This window comes from Dryas octopetala, chromosome 4, assembly GCF_963921425.1.
Source record: "Dryas octopetala chromosome 4, drDryOcto1.1, whole genome shotgun sequence".
In the NCBI taxonomy this organism is placed as follows: Eukaryota; Viridiplantae; Streptophyta; class Magnoliopsida; order Rosales; family Rosaceae; genus Dryas; species Dryas octopetala.
This window is the reverse complement of record NC_141369.1, coordinates 20,748,725-20,770,685: the sequence shown is the minus strand read 5'-3', so window position 1 is coordinate 20,770,685 and position 21,961 is coordinate 20,748,725. Positions and strand designations below refer to the sequence as shown.

General features: G+C 37.6%; 5 protein-coding genes across 6 annotated transcripts; all 5 read right to left on the bottom strand.

The window, feature by feature from the left end:
- Positions 1–525: 525 nt before the first annotated feature.
- Positions 526–2,916, bottom strand: LOC147287989 (uncharacterized). Its single transcript, XM_086240604.1, has 5 exons — positions 2,757–2,916; positions 2,521–2,591; positions 2,329–2,409; positions 1,598–1,641; positions 526–926 (listed from the first exon to the last, which is right to left on the bottom strand). The coding sequence occupies exons 1-5, from the start codon at positions 2,794–2,796 to the stop codon at positions 827–829; spliced, it is 336 nt and encodes a 111-aa protein (XP_086096730.1). The 5' UTR covers positions 2,797–2,916; the 3' UTR covers positions 526–826.
- A 154-nt stretch (positions 2,917–3,070) lies between these two features.
- On the bottom strand, positions 3,071–6,660 carry LOC147287988 (uncharacterized). 2 transcript variants are annotated; one of them, XM_086240603.1, is made up of 3 exons: positions 6,486–6,660; positions 6,281–6,403; positions 3,071–5,704 (listed from the first exon to the last, which is right to left on the bottom strand). In XM_086240603.1, exon 3 carries the CDS (start codon positions 5,591–5,593, stop codon positions 3,473–3,475), a length of 2,121 nt encoding a protein of 706 aa, XP_086096729.1. In that variant the 5' UTR covers positions 5,594–5,704; positions 6,281–6,403; positions 6,486–6,660; the 3' UTR covers positions 3,071–3,472. The 2 variants fall into 2 exon arrangements, with proteins under 2 accessions (XP_086096729.1, XP_086096728.1); XM_086240602.1 differs by having other exon boundaries at positions 6,281–6,660.
- A 2,435-nt stretch (positions 6,661–9,095) lies between these two features.
- Positions 9,096–9,678, bottom strand: SLY2 (F-box family protein). Its single transcript, XM_086242520.1, has one exon. It carries the CDS (start codon positions 9,570–9,572, stop codon positions 9,096–9,098), a length of 477 nt encoding a protein of 158 aa, XP_086098646.1. The 5' UTR covers positions 9,573–9,678.
- Positions 9,679–12,407: 2,729 nt separating this feature from the next.
- On the bottom strand, positions 12,408–15,293 carry LOC147287986 (receptor-like protein 49). The gene is made up of 2 exons (XM_086240968.1): positions 14,233–15,293; positions 12,408–14,163 (listed from the first exon to the last, which is right to left on the bottom strand). Exons 1-2 carry the CDS (start codon positions 15,291–15,293, stop codon positions 12,408–12,410), a joined length of 2,817 nt encoding a protein of 938 aa, XP_086097094.1.
- A 1,811-nt stretch (positions 15,294–17,104) lies between these two features.
- LOC147287985 (receptor-like protein 7) lies at positions 17,105–20,101 on the bottom strand. The gene has a single exon (XM_086242295.1). It carries the CDS (start codon positions 20,099–20,101, stop codon positions 17,105–17,107), a length of 2,997 nt encoding a protein of 998 aa, XP_086098421.1.
- Positions 20,102–21,961: the final 1,860 nt, after the last annotated feature.

Genomic DNA, 21,961 nt, shown 5'->3' with positions numbered 1-21,961 from the left:
CCACGGCACTTCATCTCCTCCCCCACTGTACTGTCTATGGATTCTACTCTGTTTCTCATATTGTACTTTGCTGTTCTTCCAAAGCTTGTCTATTGGGAAAATCGAGCAGAAAGTTTTGTGCACCAGTGGAGAGTTGGTCTGGTGGTCCTAATGTCCTATATTTAAACCTTATAGTTGGTCACATGTTACTAATGAGAAAAACAAGAGATATATCAAGTTTATATATTAAAATTTGCCAACCTACCAGACAAATCCTTTTGTTCTTTGCACAACAGAGATGGCAGATGGAGTTGGTCTAGTTGGAAAAACAAAAATACTGGTCTGCAAATTATTAGTAGAATGAAAAGAATTTTTGCAAGTGGGGGTTTTCTGGGCTTAAATCCTTAGCCAATAGCCATCATGTGTGTCCAACCTCAAGGCTAGTATGTATTCAACCATTCACTTGATCATAAATGGGTTTTGTCAGATAAGTATACTACGAGTGTAAACATTATATGGGTACACATATAATCTAATAAACGTTAATGGGCAAACATATAATTTAACTTTTATATATCAATTTTGTGGGTCTTTAATTTCCCACCATAAACGGAAAGAATTCTACAAGAATGTAGTATAATAGAAATTGACAACCTATGTAAAGGCATCAAATAACACTAAGTTGTTAGTACATTGATAATTTGATATACATTGATCATATACCATTGCATCGTCAGACATTTATGACAAGGAAGTGCTTGGGCAACTTTGAAATTCAAGAAACATGCATATTGTGATTCTCTTCGCCAAGATGAAATAGTGAATTCAACTAGAGAAGTTGTAAAGCTTAGAAAAGCAAGCTACCCCAAGCAGCGATAAAAGCAAAGCCACCAAAAGGAGCCAATGTAGAGTACTTTCTATCCTCAAGTAATGCCACAGTATAACACCTGCAAAAATCAAAGTATTTCAATCAGTACTCACTAGTAATATTAGTGCAAGCACTTCCGTGAATATTGTTTCCTCAAAGCAAACAACTGGAAAAGGCCTGTTGGAATGATGCATGGACTCTGTACTTAAGGCAGTACCCTCATTGTGCAGTTCACCAAGCCTTAAACTTATCCCAGGCAAACAAGTCCAGAAACAAGATATTGAAACCCTACAATTGCAATATGCATGTATTCTCATGTTACTATTCCAATTAACAATTTATGAGGCATTTATACGTTGAGAATCCACATTATTCATCAGACAGAGTAGAGGATTTTGCCATACCAATAGACTAAAATGATTCTTAACTCTAGCATAAACCATCTAAACAGATGTTCCTCTCTGGAGAATAAGATACATCTTACTACATTGCTAGTGATATATTCCCAGAAAAAGACAAATGAATTTAACCATATCACTAGTCTTGTGATTTCATTTGCCTCCTAATTCCTAACAAGGTCAGTGCTTTTACTCAATATGGAAAACCTTTACAATTCATATTCAAGGAACTTCACTTTGCAAGAAACTTTAACTCTGAATGATTCTATAAACAAGAAAACATGGTGTTTTATAAACGGAATGGAGAACATTTAATTAGATGCAAAAATAAGTGCAGAAGAATGGCACTTACGTCCCTGAGAACGCGAGTATACCAGTAGTCAAAAGGCCTCCAAACTGGAAAACAATGATACAATTAGCAGATATCCTCACATGCACATTCACAAACCAGTAACTAATATTAACAAACGTCATAACATATGAAGTTGAATAAATGAATTATGGCTTCATTTGCATTTTACAGAACTTCCAAAACCAAATACCTGCTCATTTTTACAACTCCAAAAATGTTAAGAGTCAGACCTTAGATTATGGTTTGAATTTTAATTCATAGCAAGAAAAGACACCATCATTCACAACAGAGGAGATACAGAAAAATACTTCCAAAATGCTAACACCATAAAAAAAAAAATAAAAAAAAAAGGAAGGTAGTTATTTGGATAAAGGTTATAACGTTTTGTTTTTATTAATGGATTTTAAAATCCATCGAATCCATCAAAATCTAAGGAAATTGGCTGGTATTCTTATGAAATTTGTTATGTGTAAAAAATGCATCCAAATCCTTCACTTAATAAAATCCATGACTTTTTGAGGACACTTTGATTTCATTGAAATTTATTAAAATCTGAGTTGAGGACACTTTGATTTCATTGGAATCTATTAAAATCTGAGTTGGAGACACCTTGATTTCTTTGGAATCCATTAAAATCTGAGTTGGAGACATCTAGATTTCATTGGATTTTTAAAATCCAATGAAATCCAAGTTGGGGACACCCCCCTTGATAAAGGTTTTAACAAACTCACAATGTTGGGGTGTTTCGTGCGGGGGGCAGCAACCAGAGCAGCTGTGTGAACCAAATGGTACAGAGATGCCGTGTGCCAAACCTACCCATTATTTGCAACATAATAAATTCCAGAAACTCAAGAATGAAGATACAAAACCATGAAAAATATGAGCTAAAATCAAATGGGCAAAGAGTAAAATAGACGATGGACCTCTTTGTAAGTTGGGTTATTGGGTTTGAAGCCATGGGCACCATAAGTGCCCAACACAAGAGCTGCCATTCCTGTTAACACACAAAATCAAAATTGGGTTTTCTCATATTTGATACAAATCTATACCTACATACACACAAATACAAACAGATATGGGATATCTCATGGAGACTCTAAACCCAGAAAAACAGTAAAAATAACAACTTTTGAAGTATGAGATACGAAAAAGGTAATACCAGATATCGCAGCTACTTTGTGCCACAGTAGAGGATTCATTTGGTGTTTCCTTGCTCGTCCTTCGATTCACTTTCAGGTGTTATAGGGATCGGCAGTCCTGGGCTTCTGGTGGGGGTTGTAGACTCGTCATAGTCTGTATTAAGACGACGCCGTGCAAAGTCGTTGGATTAGTTAACTGATGATGAGAGAGGGGTAAACAAGAAAACGACGCCGTGCAGATAAATTATAAAATTTCTTCTTTGTCGTTTTGGTTGTGGAGATTGAGAAATATGAATGAATTAGACGCTTAGAATTTAAAGTTTAATATTTAGATTTACATCAGAAAGATGTTTTGAGTAAATACAATATGGCAGAGAAGAATATAATAGGGATTGAGCCATGCAATATATTGGCAAGAATCCAGACCAAAAATAAGCATTGCATTAGTAAAATAGTGTTGAATTCCCAATCTGTTCCCGAATTAAGTGTTACAGCTCTCACGGACAAGTCACAAGTGTGATGTTGTAACCATGTAAACAAGCAGTCATTAGAATCGAAATTGTTGTCACAAGTTTTACTGGGTAAACAAAGCACCCACTAGAATCATGTGGGGTTAATGTTGCATTGGCCGCTAGCCAAGTGTGACATATTTGTACAGTTAAACCTACATTTGTCTAAAGAATGCTAAAAATGAACTCCGAACGAAATCTGGCTTCCCTTCCCTGAATTCAGTATGTTATGCTGATGCCTTGGCTTCCACAGCAGCATGAAGCAGCTCGTCTGGAGTTGCAGCAGGATCCAAATCCCAACACTTGTCTGGCAGGTTACTCTCTTCTCCCTTGAGCAACCACGATGGCACCTGGTGCGAAAAGCGTAACATCTCTCTTCTTGGAATCCATTGAATGGCACTTTTGTCTGAATTACTTCGATATACTGTCTTGAATCCAGCTAGTTTCACAAGGGGAGACACGCAAACACCAAGCTCTTCAGAGTAATCATCAAGAACCTCCACCATCACATATTGGTGCCTCACTTCGTCTGGGGTTGATCTGTCCCAATCTGTTGACCAATTCCGGTACATAGCCCAAATATCTCCACTTTTGGGGTATATCCGAACACAACCTCCTCTGCCTGCTTTCTCCCGGCTCAAAACATGAGAGAAAATGTTCACTTGCTCAACGACATCAAGGTTCCGCGCCCTGAAATTTCCACAAGATTTGGTAAACCCACAGTCCAGCCAGTTCACAGACCCAAATTCACTATCGGTTTTAGAGTTCAAGTAAGTAATGAGTAGCTTAAATGGTTTGACTGAGATCACTTCACGTATCAGACAGTACAAGCGAGGCATGCCATCTTCTTCGTCATATAAAGCCCATATTTGCTTTGGCTTGAAACATTCCTCTGACCTATCTTTGTCAAAATCATGGAAGTCAGGGTCAGGGACAGTTATAGAGAGAGGCTCTCTTATTTTTATCTCTAATAGAGGTCCTTCAGCCACACCTGATTGACCCACTTCAACCTGTTTTTTTGTGTTCTTTACTGCAGCAGCAGCAGCAGCAGCAGCTGCTGCTTCTGAAGCCAACTTCATCTCTTCCAATTTCTTCAAAATATCCGTTCTTGCTTTCTCCATCAACAACTTTCTAGCATCAAATGCAGGTGCCATGGAGCAACGTCTAGTGGGAAGTTCTCCTGAACTAGGAATTTTCTGATCATGCCCAATACTTCCATTTCCATTGGCTAGTTTTGCTTCTGGAGCAGATTTTGATACTTTTTCTTCAATCCCATTTCTAAAACTTGCTCCCACAACAACTTTCCTTTTTTTATCAGGTCCATCATTCTTAAATTCTGGCAGCTCTTGATGGCTAGCAGACACATTTGAATTTATATTAGCCACAGAATTTGTCGTGGAACGTTTTCCATTCACTCTTGATTTAGCCTTTGCTCCAGCTTTATTAACACTTCCATTTGCCTGATAAACAGCATCAGAGGATATAGTCGATGATCCGTGAGGACCCACAACTCCAGCAGAACTTCCAGAATATGAGCTCCACTGAAACGAAACATTTGATACATATTCATACCCATGTCCAGAATGAAATCCTGAGACCCCGTTTCCTGTGAAAAAGGTAGCATTGCTTGGAACATATGTAACCCCATCAAATCCATGATTTCCATACCCATTACTAGGCATATATGACCAAGGAGAATAAGGGAAAGAACCATTTGCTGGGGCTGCCCCTGTTTCCACAGCAATAAAGATGCCTCGACAGTTCTTACATGAAAGTCTTTTGTTCACATACTTCCGGAGATACTCATACTGAACCTTGCAAGAAGTGCAAACAGTCCAGAAAGTGTCAAGTTTACTGTGGGAGGTAGATGAATTGGAACAATTGTTGAAACCTGTAACCCCACTAGCATGAACTGAAGACAAACTTGGCTGACTAACTGCAGCTGCCAAATGTTTGTTTCTCTGTAGATCATAAAAGCCTCTCTTGGTAGTGTCAGACAACAAAGTCCATGCTTCAGAAACAAGTTTGAAAGCCCCATCAGCTCCCACACATTTGTTCTTATCAGGGTGGAGCAATACAGCCATCTTTCTATACTGCTTCTTCACTGCATCTTTATTTGCAGAAGGCTTCAGGCCAAGAATTGAATAATGATCTATTTCACCATAGAATTTAACCTCAGAAGCAACATAGACTTCAAATGTGGCAACCATCTGAGATATGCCCTCCAGACCTGGATACAGTGATTTAGCCTTTAGAGCATAATTCTTAGCACCTGCAAAGTCTTTCTCAGCAAATCGCTTCTCAGCAATCTCCTTTGCCTTAAGGGCCTCCTCTTTGTTAACTTCCATGTAGGAATAAAGATCACTTCAAATCCGAATCTCGAAACAAAATCTATGACCAGCCTAATGTGCTTAACCGTGGAAACAGCTCAATTCTCATATGTAACCACATTTTCATTTCTGCAAAAATATAGTAAGAATATGTAGGTCATTACAAGTATCAAACTTCAATTATTTTCTAATTAGAACTGTGACTGGCTAAGTCATGCATATTTCACTAATTAACACTCATTAATGACAATAAATGCAGAAATCATTATCAAACTAAAAAAAGTTGAAATTTCAACCAAGTATTGAGGCTAATCAACTTAAAATTAATCTAATAACGTAAACGGCCAATAATAATTAGCAAGATTTGACATTTTTTACATAAATTATTACGATTCATACAGCATAAATGCAAAATTTAAATTTGAATTTTCCGTCATATTTCTCAGTTTTCTCGGTAACCAAACACTTTCAGATATCAGAATAAAAAAATCTATTTCCTCAAACCCACTAACAAGCATGAAAATCAGCTCAAATTTCCAAATCAAGCCCTAAATTCCACCAAATTCCACTAAATTCACAGCTTAAAAAATGCACAGAGATCGAAATCCAAAACCACAATATTATACTCCAAGATTAAAAATTGAGCACAAAGTTAAAGTGCACAGTACCGATTAGCACACAAGCTAAAGTTAAAAAATGACTCACTGAAACTTGGAGCAGAAATGGAGGTGAAGAAGACCCAGATCGCCACGTGTACTTGGAGCTCGAGCAAAATCAAAATCAAGCTGAGCTAATTGTGAATCTCACACTGTACCTAAAGCACAAACACTGAGAGAAACCCATTTTTTTAAATACCCAAAGTGAAGAGGACACCAAATAGTAAAGTTTCTTTTTTTTTTAGGGCTCGTACTGTGAAATCGGGTATTTGGGTCTGCGGATTCGGGTCGGGATGTTCGAATACGGCGATCGGCGGCAAGGAAATTGGCGCGATTCCGTCGATATTGGTGTCGGAAATGGGACAAGATTTAATTGGTAATAAAATGGGTTGAATTTTTTTATTTTCAGTGAGAGTAAACAGTGTGTTAATAGTATTTAATGGTGAAGGTTGCTATTTTGCGCTGCCGTGCGTTATGGGCGTAGAGTTACTTTTTCCATTTGTATTTAGGGGTGTGTTTGGTAGCGGGTAGAAGTGGACTTTGGATTATGGTATTGTTTAATTTATTTGTTTGGCTAAGATTTGGTAATGGGTTACTTGATTATTTATTCATTTATTAGCTGATATTTTATATGGTAAGATATAATCTTACATGAAAATTAAATATAAATTTTTTTTATCATCCAATTATTAATTTATAAGTATTTTTCTTTGTAATATTTGAAATGTTCTAAATTTGAATACCCTCTCTTCATATTTAAAAAGTAAAAAATAATGTTTCATTTGCTTATATTGAAGTATACTTTGAACTTAACTTACTTCTAACAACTAAGATATTGACACATTGCTTTATCATATTATTTGATGACTTTTATTTTTGTTTCTAGTGCATTGAAGAAATGCCTACCACATCCATGGATTGGAGTTTCATTTATTATTCACAACATCCATGGTTGTCAGTTGTCACAAATCATATTAGCAAATTAAGTAGCTTATCACAATGTTAACAAAACCATGATATGGCCAAAAAAAAAAAAAACAAAACCATGATTCCTCCTTCATTTTTCTCTTTGGCCAAGTAAGGTGATTATTCCAAATTTTTTGGAGCTTTTGTGGATGTGATCCATAATTTAAGTCTATCCCCTTAGGGAGTTTGGATTTCTTCCTTTCTTTTTGGGCACTGGAATTCTTCTAAATTAATATAACAATTTTGTACTTTCTCTTTTCCTTGTGTGCCTTGCAAAGGCAATATTGTAGATTTTTTGAATCTCCCAACTATATTGGGTGGGTTTTAACCCTTCACCTTTGCAACCTTTGGTTAGTAAAAAAAACAAAATCAATAAGTTGATTAACTTCACGTGATCATCTGCTTAATTAAGTTGAGCTTGATCGCCATGCAAAAAATGAAGTACCCAAAATGAATTAATAAGCACCAGAAAAGTGAGGCGCATGCATTGAAGGATGACTGATTGTACTTCCACAATAGCATTACACATCCCTATAGCAAAACCTATGCATGTAGATTGTGTACAATTGGATAGGACTACACACCACAGTTTGTCTGCTGCTCTTTTTCCTTTTTCCAATTCATATATTCTTCCTTTGGCCCAGAAGTTTTGTCTGCTATTAAGTTCAAATCTTTTAGGACAGATACCACACCATACAATATTATTGTTTCCTCTCTTTTTCATGGAGATCGATATAGTTCTTTAAGCAATATGGTGTATACTCTACAAGCAATACATGATAGATTAATTAGGTACAAGAATTGTGAAATATATAAGAAATAATATCAAGCATTACGTACAAACGTTTGTACGTGAATAATTGACAACAGTTGATTAGTATAAATTTTAATATAAATTCTACGGTGATCAACGGGTGAGATTCGTTCATAAGCAATAGCATGTTAAAAGTAGATGGGTCTATCCTGGGATTTGAAAATGAGGGGAAAAATTACTTAGAAGATGTTGTAATCAAAATCTGAGACTGATTTTGATTGGAACTTGGAGTGAGAAGGGTGTAATGTAAATATGTAAACATAATGAGTCAATGATCAGCTACTTGCTGGACCACCCACTGGATCAGGCTTTGTCAAGTCCCAATCAAGTAGTTTGTGGCCCATATCTCACTTTATCAACAAACAACCAGACAGCACTGTAACATTTTAAATATGAATACCCAATTGCAAAGGGAGAATTAGGTCTTGTGGCCTACATGGTAAACACAATGTTCTCCCATGAGGGGTTGTCTTGAGGTCAAGGGCTTCAGCATTTTTTTAGTATGCCCAACAGGGTTTTTGAAATTTTTTTTTTTAAGTTGAATAAAATAATATAAAAACATGACTGTTCGCCCAGATTCAACACAAGTAGGCTGATAGTGGAAAAAAAAAAAAACAAATAAATCATCTTTTTCATATATTTGGTGAATGTGACAGGCAATGACAGTTGGTAATATTTCTAGTGGAAAGTGTTTTTTTTTTTTAATTTAATTAAAATACAACCTTGGGCTTCTATGGGAAATTCTTGGTCTATAAAAAACAAAAGGAAAAGTGAATCCACTCAAGTTTGGACCCACTTTCATTGTCAAGGCCTGCTAAAGATTCTGAGTTCCACATGTATTTAAAAAAAAATAAGAAATAAAATATATTTTCATACCAATTTCTTCAAAGAAAATTACAATAAATTTACTAATAAACATAAACCAACTTACTAACCAAGTGACATTATTTAATAACCATAATAATAATAATAAAAAAATTTCATTTTATAAATAAAAATTGATATGTATAATAATAATAATAATAATACTAATACTATTACCCCACCGGGCCCCACTACAGTCAAAGTCCAAAAAGTCAACGAATCAGACGTTCACTGGGTTGCAGAGGAACATGAGAGACGATGCGGACGCATCACCACCACCACCACCGCCGCCGCCGCCGCCGAGTCTCCCTCCACTTCTCTCGTAGTAATCGACGCAGAACAAGGAGAGCGACAGCTGGACCTCGTCCCGAGTCCACACTCGCCTGACCAGGTCCGAGTCGTTGAGTCGATTCAGGACGGGTCGGACGCAGACCCTGTAAAGCCTCTTGTAGCCGCCGAGGGCCACGACGACTGGACGCACGGAGGGGGGCGGCGGAGAGGACACGTGGCGGAAGCAGAGGTGCTCCCAGAGGGAGTCATTGCGGGCGACGGTGCACCAGAGGCGGCACACACAGGCGGCGACGCCGAGAGAGGGGCCGTCGAGGCGTTTAAGAACCTCGACGAGGATGTCAATGTGGTCGTTGATGCAGAACTTGAGTCGTTTTTCGTTGTCTTGTGCTGCGTTTTGGTGGTGCATGGTTTGGTTTTGGTGGTGTGGTATGTTCTCTGTTGCTCTCACTTTGCACTGTATGTGTTCTGGTTAATGTTTGAGAGAGAGAGAGAGAGAGAGGGAGAGAGAGACAATGAAAGAGAGAGTGTTCAAATAGTGAAGAGGGTAATGGGTGTATATATTTATATAGGCACCAATGTTTGAGAGTGTTTATAGTCATAAGTGGGGTTTAGCTGGGTAGGGGTTTTGACTTGTGCATGACATGAGAGAGAGAGAGAGAGAGAGAGAGAGAGAGAGAGAGAGAGAGAGAGAGAGAGAGAGAGAGAGATTGTAATTGGGTTTTGCTTATATTGTTTGGTGAGGGAGAAAGTTTTATTAGTTAAAGAAAAAATAGAGAAGTTTTAGAGAGAGTTTGGTTTGGGTTTGGAGAGGGATGGATGCATGGGTGGTAGTGTGTGTGTGTGAGGGTATCGAGGGAAGAGAGAAGTGGCCAAAGGAAAAATTCCAAGGCACAAAAAACTGGAACCAATGCTGAATGCCCTGCTTTTCCTTTTACTGCTTTTAAATATTGTTTTCTGGGGTTAAGCAGATTGTTGTTTGTTGTTATTGTTGTTTTTATATTTGTTTGTTGTTGTGTGCAACAACTATGAATACTTCAAGATTTTGGTTTAAGGCCGTTGTGAAATGACTTTGGACGATGTATAGTTTGAGCCGTGCATCGATATGGTCTGCAAGTCTATGCTTATTGCTAGCTGTGCTGTGTTTGTATTAAGCTTGGGTGGACCATATTGTAGGTAGTAGTAGCAGTAGTGTCCTGTAGCTGTAGGGAGTGTGACTTGTAAGGAGTGAGGACTAATAATAAGGACCCTTTTAGGGTCATGTGTACATCATTAAATTACAATTTCCTAGCCTCTAAATCTGAAAAACAAAGGACCCTTTTAGAGTTTTAGGACTATAGACCCTTAATTTTAAGTACCCTGGTTAAAACAAGACTAACTTAATGGAACTAAAGGACTTCCAACTTAAAAAACTCTCAAATGAGCAGTTATCAGATATATATTTATATATACAATATAGTGGGATTTCACTCCCACTATATTGAGCTCTAATAGGTTCATTACTGTTCAGCTAATAACTTTGCTATGCAGCCTATGCTGCATCAGAGTCTTGATTATGAGTGAGCTCTTCATCTTCTTCTTTTCCAAGGAATAGAAAAAAGTCATATCATAGGAGGTTGTGTTTCCAGTTTCCTCATGAAAAAATAATGTGCCATTGCCTCATTGGATACCAACCACAGCAATAGAAGACTTTTTAGATGATGATGAGGCAGTAGCTATTTGTTTGTCTCATGGGGTTGGAAGTTGGCTCAGAAAGGAAACCCCCAAGTCCTTTTAGACAGAAAGCATATAACAAGAAATATCAATAAAATACAAGGCTTTGAGATTGACATTAGATTTATAAAGACAGGAAGAGGACTACCCCACCCTGCATTTAGAGCTGAGTGTCATGGGGAGTTGTTTTGTATTGTGTTGGACTTGTTTGTTGGACACATTTGAATGAGAGAGAGCACTGTTCCCTATTCTTGCAGTGAAGAATTTGATAATTGCAAAACTACAAGCAGATCAAACCCGTAAAGCACATCTCTGCACATGAAAATTTTCACTATTTCACTCACTCCCCCTTCGACTGTCATTTGTACTATGTTCTTGTAAAGTATGTGCCACATAAATAGGTCAACATGTATATTATTATTAGAGCTTCCTACCCATCTGATTAAATCATACATTCATTTCTAGTGTACAACCCCATTGGCACTCAAACCCATGGCCCATAAAGTTGATCATACTTGGAAACTTGGAATCTCTCTTTCTCTCTCTGCTTCCAATTTTTGAGTTTAATTAACTATAATGAATGAACATCATTGTCAGGACTCTGTTGAGATTTTTCTTTTGTACCTGAGTAATACATGAAATTTAGGATCAATGTATAGGTGCATAAAAGCAATTTAATATTTATTTTCTCTTTAATATGATATTTCCTTGGGGGTTAGGAAAGTCAAGGAGAATAAACTAAGCATTTCTTTGATCAAAACCTTAAGACACATTGAGAGTCTCTTTGCCCAAACACATACTGATAAGAACTTGGAAACAATGTGATCCAAACAAACAACCAGCAGGGAAAAGGTCAACAGAAAAAGACTTGGAAAAAGAAAACAATGAAATTACATCCAGAGTTATAAATCAATGTAATAGATGACATACTAAGCTAACTGCTCTCTTAGCTACAAGTGAACCATTGTGGAATCTGTGGTCTCATTGTTTGGGAAATTTAGCCACAAATGCTTGTAGGTTTTCTCTGTTCCCTTGTTCTTGCCATGGGATTGTGGGTTTGTTTGTCATTCCATTTATTTATGGGGTACTTTTGGAAGGAAACTTCTTGATTCATATGTTACAGAGTGATAGCAACATACAGCCAAAAATCTATTGGTGTAAACAAGGTAAATTGCTGTAGCAATGCAAGAGGATGCAGTTAATTGTAATGCAGTGAGATGGAACAATATAATTCCTTGGTTAAGAATAAAGAAATAGAAAAAATGTAAACAACATGTAATTGTTATGCAATGAGATGGAACAAAAAGTCAGGTCAAACTTGTTAGACCTGACTATGTCCACAATTCAAAATAGATAACATGATATTGGCTTTGAAGGCCCAAACACTTAAAACATGCAATAGATAAAGAGAACAAGAGAAGAGAAAAGATAACAACATGCACAAGACCCCACACCAGAACAACATAATATTGGCCTTGAAGGCCCAAAGATTTCCCTAATAGCTGCACACATGAAGCAGCATCGACATGGATTAAACGGACCAAGTTCTGTGTCCTCGCCTCCCCATAGTGCCTCTTGGCTGCCTCTTCCTGCTAAATGTCTTTACAAACCATTCATGCTTCTTCCTTGTGAAAATGTTCCCAGTAATTACTCCAACCACCAGCCCACTAACAACTCCTGGCACAACCACGTACCAGTCGAATTCAATATGAAACCCAGAGTCCTCATCTTCTTCAAAGGTTGACGGTGGTGGAGGGGTTGAGCTCTCAGAATCTTCACATTTTTTTGACAAAGGCTTTCCACACAAACCAGAGTTTCCTTGGTACGATTCTTCTTGGAATGTATTAAATTGTTGCCCGTGTGGTATAGGGCCCCAAAGATAGTTATGGGATACATTCAAATACCCAAGGAAATTGAGTTGTATTAAATTACTGGGGATCTTTCCTGAGAGCTGGTTGTGGGAGAGATCTAATGATTCAAGAACAGTCAAGTTCCCTAGAGTCGTGGGGATGGGACCAGTGAGATTGTTGTTGGAAAGGTTAAGCAAATGAAGCCCTCTTAGATTCCCAATGGCACCTGCTGGAATCTCTCCTTCAAATCTATTACTTGACAGATCTATTAATCTGAGAGAATAAGGGGTCTTCAAATATTTCAACTCAACACCTTTGGCAAAAATTGTCATCGAGTAATCAATATGGTAGATTGTATACATGCCGTACCTGAAACTGTCTTGGAAATATGTTTGCTCGTCTTCATCAATAGATTTCATGCAATTCCAGTTATCAAAGTAGTTAGAGGGCAACATACTTGAAAAACCATTGTTAGATAAGTCAATGATGCACAACTTGGGGAACTCATGGTTAGTTGCAGGCTTCCCAATTATCCCATGGAATCCATTAGACCGCAAAATGAGAGCCCTCAATACTGGAAGTTCCCCTAACCAAGATGGGAAGATTCCACTGATCCGATTGTTTCCAAAATTAAGAAACTCTAAGTGAGTGCAATTGGCCAATGATCTTGGTAGCTCCCCCTGTAACTGATTATAACTTAAATCAATCATTTGTAAACTATTTCCATTTTGACATATTGGAGGGATATTTCCATGAAAAGAATTGTTCGACAGTTTCAATTTTGTAAGAGCACTGAAGCTCCCCAAACAATGTGGAAGCACGCCACTCAGCTTGTTGTTGGACAAATCAAGAACATCTAGATCATTCAAGTTGCAGAATGATAGTGGAATTTCTCCAGTATAACCATTGTTTGAAACATAAAAAAGGAATGATAATGGTGATGGAATTGGCAGTGATCCTTGTAACCTGTTAAACCCGAGGTCTAAAAATACTAGATTCTGCCATGGAAGAGTGCCAGCAGGATTTTGTTCAAATCCTGTTAAAAAGTTGTGCGAGAGGTTGAGATTCCACATAGTTTCTTGAGTTGAGTTCCACATCCATTTTGGTATTTGGCCATGAATACGGTTGTCAGATAGGTCTAGCTTAAACAATTTGGGTTGATTATTTAAAAATTCAGGAAACTCTGTTAAGTTGCAAGAGCCCAACATCAGAACTCTAAACTGTGGAGTAGTAGCACTGAGACCTGTTTTGAACTGCACAGATAACTTGTTGGACGATAACCGAAGGTCCCTTAATTCTTTGAGCTTGGAAAACTTATCAAACTCAAATACTCCAGTCAAGTTATTGGAGGAAAGGTGAAGCTGTTCAAGATTTTGAAGGTGGAAGAGTGACCTAGAAATTGGTCCTTGTAAATTGTTAAAGTGGAGGCTTAGAAGAGTTAATTGGGTCAACTTGGTAAGCCAAGATGGGATCTGGCCAGTTATTTGATTATAGCCTAAGTCTAATTTGGTGAGTTGTGTGAGGTTTGCCACAAAACATGGGAATTCTCCCCTTAAGTTGGTGAATGCAAGGCGCAAGTGTTTGAGTTTGGTTAGCTTTCCAACCCAAGACCAGGAATCAATAACTTGGCCACTAAAAACATTCATGTTTCTTGAAGCATCAAAGTAAGTATACCTACGGTCAAAAAAGAAAGAAAGGTCAAGGTAACTTAGCTGGGTAAGGTTGCCAAGTGAAGATGGAAGATGGGGATAAAAATTACAGTCGGAGATATCCAACGAATTTAAGGAATGAAGGTCTCCAATTGAAGCAGGTATATGACCAGAGAAATTTGTATCCCCAACATTCAATTTCTTCAAGGGACTGCTCCTGTTGAGATCATCAGGAAAATAACCGGTTAGGCCATGGTTGAAGCTCAAATCAAGAACCTCTAAGTTTGGTAGGTGGAAAATTCCTACTGGGAATTCCCCATGCAAACTACAATCTTGAAGACAGAGGGATGTGAGAGAAGATGCATTCACCAAGATATCAGGCACTGTGGAAACAAGCTCAGAATTGAAAGACAGATCAAGGGTAGACAACTTGGATAGCTTTGAAATTTCTGATGGAATTTGGCCAGAAAATGAGGAGCTTGAAAGGTTGAGATATGTTAGACTGGTAAAATCATGGCCTATTCTTGATGGTATTTCTGAGGAAGTGAAGTTATTACCTGAGAGGTCAAGCCTCTGCAAGTGAACAAGCCGGAAGAGGCTGCTGCTGGAGTTGATAGAACCATGAAGACAACTACTGCTGAGGTCAAGGCCAATGACATGGCCAGAGTCTTCATCGCACTCAACACCATCCCATGAGCAGCAATTACTCCTCTCATGATCTCCTTCTTGCCTACTCCAAGACTCAACCTTTGGATAAGCAAAAGGATCCCTAGAAGCAGACTTGTCTATGGTGAAGCTTTGCTTGAATTGCAACAAGGCAGAGTGTTCATCATTGTGGCAAAGTGTCTGCACAAATGAAAAATAGTGGATAGCATTCAGTAAGAGTAAAGAAATAAATTTATACCACCATGATACCATGACAATTTTCTGATGATGCATGTTTGTGGGTCTCAGATAACAGAGGAGAAAATTGAAATCCTTTTATACACAAAATTCATGCACATTTGCCTGTTTTTTTAATTTTCCAGCAGCAGCCATGGACTATTTTCCAGCGTTACTATTGTACATTGTTATTTATTTCAATATAAAACTATGCATAACCCATTTCCCCACCCACCCACCCTCACCACTTGAACTAGCACAGTTGCTTCTTTCAATAGGCTGGGGTTGTTAAAAATACAAAATAAAAAAAATGGTGATGACTGATGAACAATATATTAACTTTGTTCGTTTGAATTTTTATGCCCTACACATCGCAATCCAGTTTGTCTTTAGTTGATTTATGTTTACTAGCTTGTTGAATGAATTGGTATTAAAGATTGATAGAACTTCATTAATTATGGACGATGTTATAGCTCAATTCATTTCTTTGAACTAATATTGTCATAGCGTGGGTTCTACGTAAGTTTCATAATATAGTTTGGTCAATGGTGGTTCAATCACTTAATTTTAATATAAAGTCTAAAAATGACTGATTCAATGCAATACAATACAATTCCATTTAAAGTAATACACAAGGGTCTTGCAAACCAAATGACTGTAATATTTTTTTCTGGGTAAAATACTGTTTGATATTTTCTTGCGTTTATATGTTTGTTTGATAAATGTCAATGCATTCATGTTAGTATATTACCAAATGCATTCCCACTACCAAACTCATTAAATCCTTTTCACAACTTTTCTTTTCTTTCACCTACCAATGAACATTTGGCCTAATGGTGGCATCCAATCTTCTTTTTGCAGGAGGAGATCTTGAGTTCAAACTTGATGAGCATAAGTTGTGAATACATCTTTGACACTTGAATCTCATAAATTTATATTTTTCAATATTAGGGTATGAATTTTCCCATATTAGGATATAGATTTTGACCCATTCAATCAGTTTACATGACATGATGACATTCAAACACTGTACAAGTTCTTTTTACAAAAAATGCACTCTGCAAATTAAAGAAGTACAATACGAAGTGTTCGGTGCTCTCTCTCACTTGCCGTTGACAGGAGTTTTCCAATTTGGGTGTATTTTTGTCCCGATCATTTGGTTTTTGTTTGACATTTCAAACTTTTGTTCTTTATGATTCTATCAAAAAGCTTGATGTATGAGGTGCCAGCTTCCATCTCAGCTTAAAAGTTTTTGCAAGTTTTCTTCGATCAAAACCTTAAGACACATTGAGAGTCTCTTTTCCCAAGCACATACTGATAACAACTTGGAAACCATGTGATCCAAACAAACAACCAGCAGGGAAAAGGTAAACAGAAAAAGACTTGGAAAAAAAAAACAATGAAATTATAGCCAGAGTTGTGAACCAATGCAATAGATGACATACCAGGCAAATTGCTCTCTTAGCTACAAGTGAACCATTATGGAATCTATGGTCTCATTGTTTGGGAAATTTAGCCACAAATGCATTTAGGTTTTCTCTGTGGCCTTGTTCTTTCCATGGGATATATTGAGGGTTTGTTAGTCAAGGCTAGCTTTTGATAGGATAGATCAAACATTCAAGACACAGTCAAACTTATTAGATCAGACTATATCATGTCTGCCCACAATTGGGAATAGATAATATGATATGGGCTTTGAAGGCCCAAATACTTTCCTTACACATAACAGATAACAGAATGCACCAGACCCTACACTCGAACAACATGAAATTGACCTTGAAGGCCCAAAGACTCCCTAACACACACTGACACACATAAAGTAGAAGCATAAACATGGATTAAAAGGACTAAGTTCTGTGTCCCCTCCTTCTCCTTGTGCCTCTTGGCTGCCTCCTGCTAAATGTCTTTACAAACCATGCGTGATTCTTGGTTGCGAAAATGTTCCCTGTAACCACTCCAACTACTAGCCCACTGACAACTCCTGGCACAACTACGTACCAATTAAATGCAATTTGAAACCCAGAGTCTTCATCTTCTTCTACGTTTGAAAGTGGTGGTGGTGTTGGGGTCTCAAAATCTTCACATTTCTTTGACAAAGGCTTCCCACACAAACCTGAGTTTCCTAATTGGTACGAACCCTCTTGGAACGTATTGAATTGTTGGCCATTTGGGATAGGACCCCAAAGATGGTTATGGGATACATTAAAATTCGCAAGGAAATTGAGTTGCGTTAAATTATTGGGAATCCTTCCCCATAGCTGGTTTTGAGAGAGATCCAACGATTCAAGAACAGTCAAGTTTCCCAAAGATGAGGGGATGAGACCAGTGAGAATGTTGTTGGAAAGATTAAGAAACTGAAGCGCTCTCAGATTCCCAATTATACCTGGAATCTCTCCTTCAAATCTATTACTTGAAAGATCTATGGATCTGAGAGAATAAGGGGTCTTCAAATATTTCAACTCAACACCTTTGCCAGAAATTGTCATCGAGTAATCAATACTGTTCTCTTCATAGCCTTGCGAGAAACTGAATTGCAAATATGCTTCCTCCTGTATATCAACAGATTTCATGCAATTCCAGTTCTCGAAGTAGTTAGAGGGCAACATACCTGAAAAACAATTGTTGGATAAGTCAATGATGCACAACTCGGGGAACTCATTGTTTGTTACAGGCTTCTCAATTATGCCATGAAATCTATTTGACCGCAAATTGAGAACTCTTAACCATGGAAGTGCCCCTAACCAAGATGGGAAGATGTCAATGATCTGATTGTTTTCAACATTAAGAAATTCTAAGTCACTGCAATTGGCCAATGATATTGGTAACTTCCCCTGTAATTGATTATAACTTAAGTCAATCATTTCTAACCCACTATTTCCACTTGAACACATTTGAGGAATATCACCATGAAAAGAATTGTTCTGCAGTTTCAATATCCAAGAATAAGGGACGTAGTCCCCAAAACATTGTGGAAGCATGCCACTCAGCTTGTTGTTGGACAAATCAAGAATATTCAAGTTGCACAATGATGGTGGGATTTCTCCAGTATAATCATTGTTTGGAACAGAGTAAACAACAATTGATGGTGGTGGAATTGGAAGTGATCCTTGTAAACTGTTAAACCCAAGGTCTAAAATGGATAGATTTGGCCATGGAAGAGTAGCTGGATTTTGTTCAAATCCTGTCAAAAAGTTGTGAGCGAGGTTGAGATATATCAAAGTTTCTCTAACTGAGTTCCACATCCATTTTGGAATTTGGCCATGAATATTGTTGTCAGATAGGTCAAGACGCAGCACGTTGTGTTGATTTTTCAGAAATTCTGGAAAGTCTGTTAAGTTGCATGAACCCAACAACAGAACTTCAAACTGTGGAGCAGTAGCACTGAAACTGGTTGTGATCTGCAGAGATAACTTATTGGACGATAACCCAAGGTTCCTTAACCTCTTGAGCTTGGAAAACTCATCAAAGTCAACTACTCCGCTCAGTTCATTTGAGAAAAGTTGAAGATGTTCAAGATTTTGAAGGTGGAAGAGAGACCTTGGAATTTCTCCTTGCAAAATGTTATTCTGGAGGTTCAGAACAGTTAATTGGGTCAAATTCATAATGCAAGATGGGATCTGACCGGTTATTTGATTAGAGCCCAAGTTTAATTCGGAGAGTTGTGTGAGGTTAGCCAAAAAGCATGGGAATTCTCCCCTTAATGTGGTACTCCCCAGATCCAAGTGTTTGAGTTTGGTTAGCTTTCCAACCCAAGACCAGGAATCAAAAACTTGGCCATTAAAAGTATATATGTTTCTTGAAGAGTTGAAGTGATAATAACTACTGTCGAAAAAAAAAAAAAGGTCAAGGTACCTGAGGTTGGTAAGGTTGCCTAGCGAAGATGGAAGATGGGGATACAAATTACAGTAGGAGATATCCAACAAATTTAAGGAATGAAGGTTTCCGATTGAAGCAGGTGTATGACCAGAGAAATTTGTATCCCCAACTTGCAATTCCTTCAAAGGACTGCTCCTGTTGAAATCATCAGGAAAATAACCGGTTAGGTAAAAGTTATCTTTAAAATCAAGAACCTCTAAGTTTGGTAGGTGGAAAATGCCTACTGGGAATTCCCCTTGCAACCCACACCCTTCAAGACGGAGAGATGTGAGAGAAGATGCATTCACAATGATATCAGGCAAAGTGTAGTTTATGACTACCCAACTAAGATGAAGTTGTTTTATGTTTGTCAAGTTTTGAACTATGCTTCTCAGGTTGGCCTTCGTCAGTTCCAGCAAATCTTCACCAATAGAATAATCATGATTGAAAGACAGATCGAGGGTAGACAGCTTGGATAGCTTTGAAATTTCTGATGGAATTTGGCCTGAAAATGAGGAGTTTGAAAGGTTGAGATATTTTAAACTTGTAAGATCATGGCCTAATCTTGATGGTATTTCAGAGAAAGTGAAGTTATTATCAGAGAGGTCAAGCCTCTGCAAGTGAACAAGTCGAAAGAGGCTGCTGCTGGAGTTGACAGAACCACGGAGACAACTACTGCTGAGGTCAAGCCCAATTACATGGCCAGAGTCCCCATCGCACTCCACACCATTCCATGAACAGCAGTTATTCCTCCTCTCATCTCCTTCTTGGTTACTCCAAGATGCAACCTTTGGATAAGCAAAAGGATCCCCAGAAGCAGACTTGTCTATGGTGAAGCTTTGCTTGAATTGCAACAAGGCAGAGCGCTCATCATTGTGGCAAAGTAGTGCCTGTGTCTGCACAAATGAAAAACAGTGGGTAGCATTGAGTAACAATAGAATAAAAAGATGCACAGAATAAAAGTTACACCATGACATTGCCATTCCCATGAATCCCATGACAATTTAATTTGTTTTCTGATTATTATGTATGTTTCTGACTTGTACGTCTCACATGACTTTGCTCCTTTTATAGACAACGTTTGGTCATTTCAATAGGCAAATTAATGTGCATGCATCAGTTGTTTTTAATTGGTAACATGATTACTGCATTGACGCAGAGAGGAAGGGACCGTGAATTCGTGATCCTTCCCAGTTGGAATATTAGTACCTATTTGGTTGTACCTAACCAGGCTATATATGAATCCTAGTTGGGATATGTGGTGCTACTTCTGCAACCCATTAAATCAGGGTAAATTACATAACCAGCTTTGTTTTTTTGTTGATTTTATAATTTATAAATTTGTCATCTAATAAATTCTGGTTTTCATCTCATCACTTGTTGGTGGTCGAGAAAAATTTAGAGTCCCAAATACAATATTAATTTTCCATGTAATTTACTAAGGCAATACTGTTGCATCCTAACCTTTTGCTTGCATAGTAGAGGAAAGAACTGCTCACAATTTTGATTATTATGTATGTTTACGAGTCTCACGTAACAGAGGAGCCGGCTCCTTTTTATAGACACATGCATGCATCATGCTTAATTTGATACGCATGCATCATGCTCCTTTTTCCTTTTTATAGACACATGCATGCATCATGCTCCTTTTTACTTGTTTCATATATTAAGCTAAAAATGGTGATGATTAATGAAGTAAGAAAATAAAAAACAAGATTAATTAGATGGAGTAACCAAAAGAGAAGAAGCCAATAAGATGAGAATTAAATGAAGTGGAGGGAAATGATATCCCCAATGGAAAAGCAAAGTATCGTGAAAGGAGCTGCGTGCGTTTACAAATATGACCAAATGCATTCCACTTTGGCTTGGTTGGTTTTGTTTGCATTCAAAGCATGTATCATGCATGATGTCTTCACGATGGCTTCAGTGTGTAGTTCGTAGGTGTCACAATTTGAATAGGAAAGAAAATGCATTATTGCCCTTTTATACCTATATATATGAATTGGAAATTACTTGAGAGCTTCTGAGTGCATAGAGAAATAGATAGATGAGTAGCTTTCATATACACACAATGGTTCCTGTCGATCACCTGTGCTCTATGCAGTAACATCATAATTCTCAAGCTATCCTACAACACAAGAGAGATCATGTTGATCACCTTCTTCCACTATTTATTGTTGGTATTGATGGAAGACTTTAAGTCAAGTCAATCGTCTGCATCATTGTATGAGTAGGTTCCAATTTCTACTTCATGCATGTTTATCACGGAATTGTGCGCATGCATTACTTTCACTCACTCTCTCTGCCATTTTTGAAATTTCACTCCATTTTAATTATCTATTAAAGTTTTTTTTTTTTTTTTTCTTTTTGGATTGTAGGAGGAATTTAACTTTGGTTCCATCCTTTAAACTAGTTAGCCATCTCATCACTTGAACTAAAACTCGTATGTGATCTATTACGTACAGGTACGGTAGGAATGTTATGCAGAGAGATGGAAGCTAGAACACCATATGCCTCAAGATATAGGATATAACAAAGAGTGAAGACAAAGTCAAACTTATTAGACCAGAGTCACCAGACTATATTTAAGATAACAAATACAAAAATTACCAAGTCAATAATCAATTCATTCGCACTACCACGTCACTGCATTCTTTTCACAATTTTCTTTTTCTTTTCTATGAAAACTTTTTTTGGGCTGTCTCTGTGTATTGGGCTTTGCTTTTGTCTATTTGCAATCATGTGTTTTGGGCCCCTGTAGTTTGGGTCTTAATAAATTTGGCCAATAGGCTTTATGCGGGTTTAGAAGATATCCTTTTTGGCTAATGTTATTCTGACCACCCTAAACT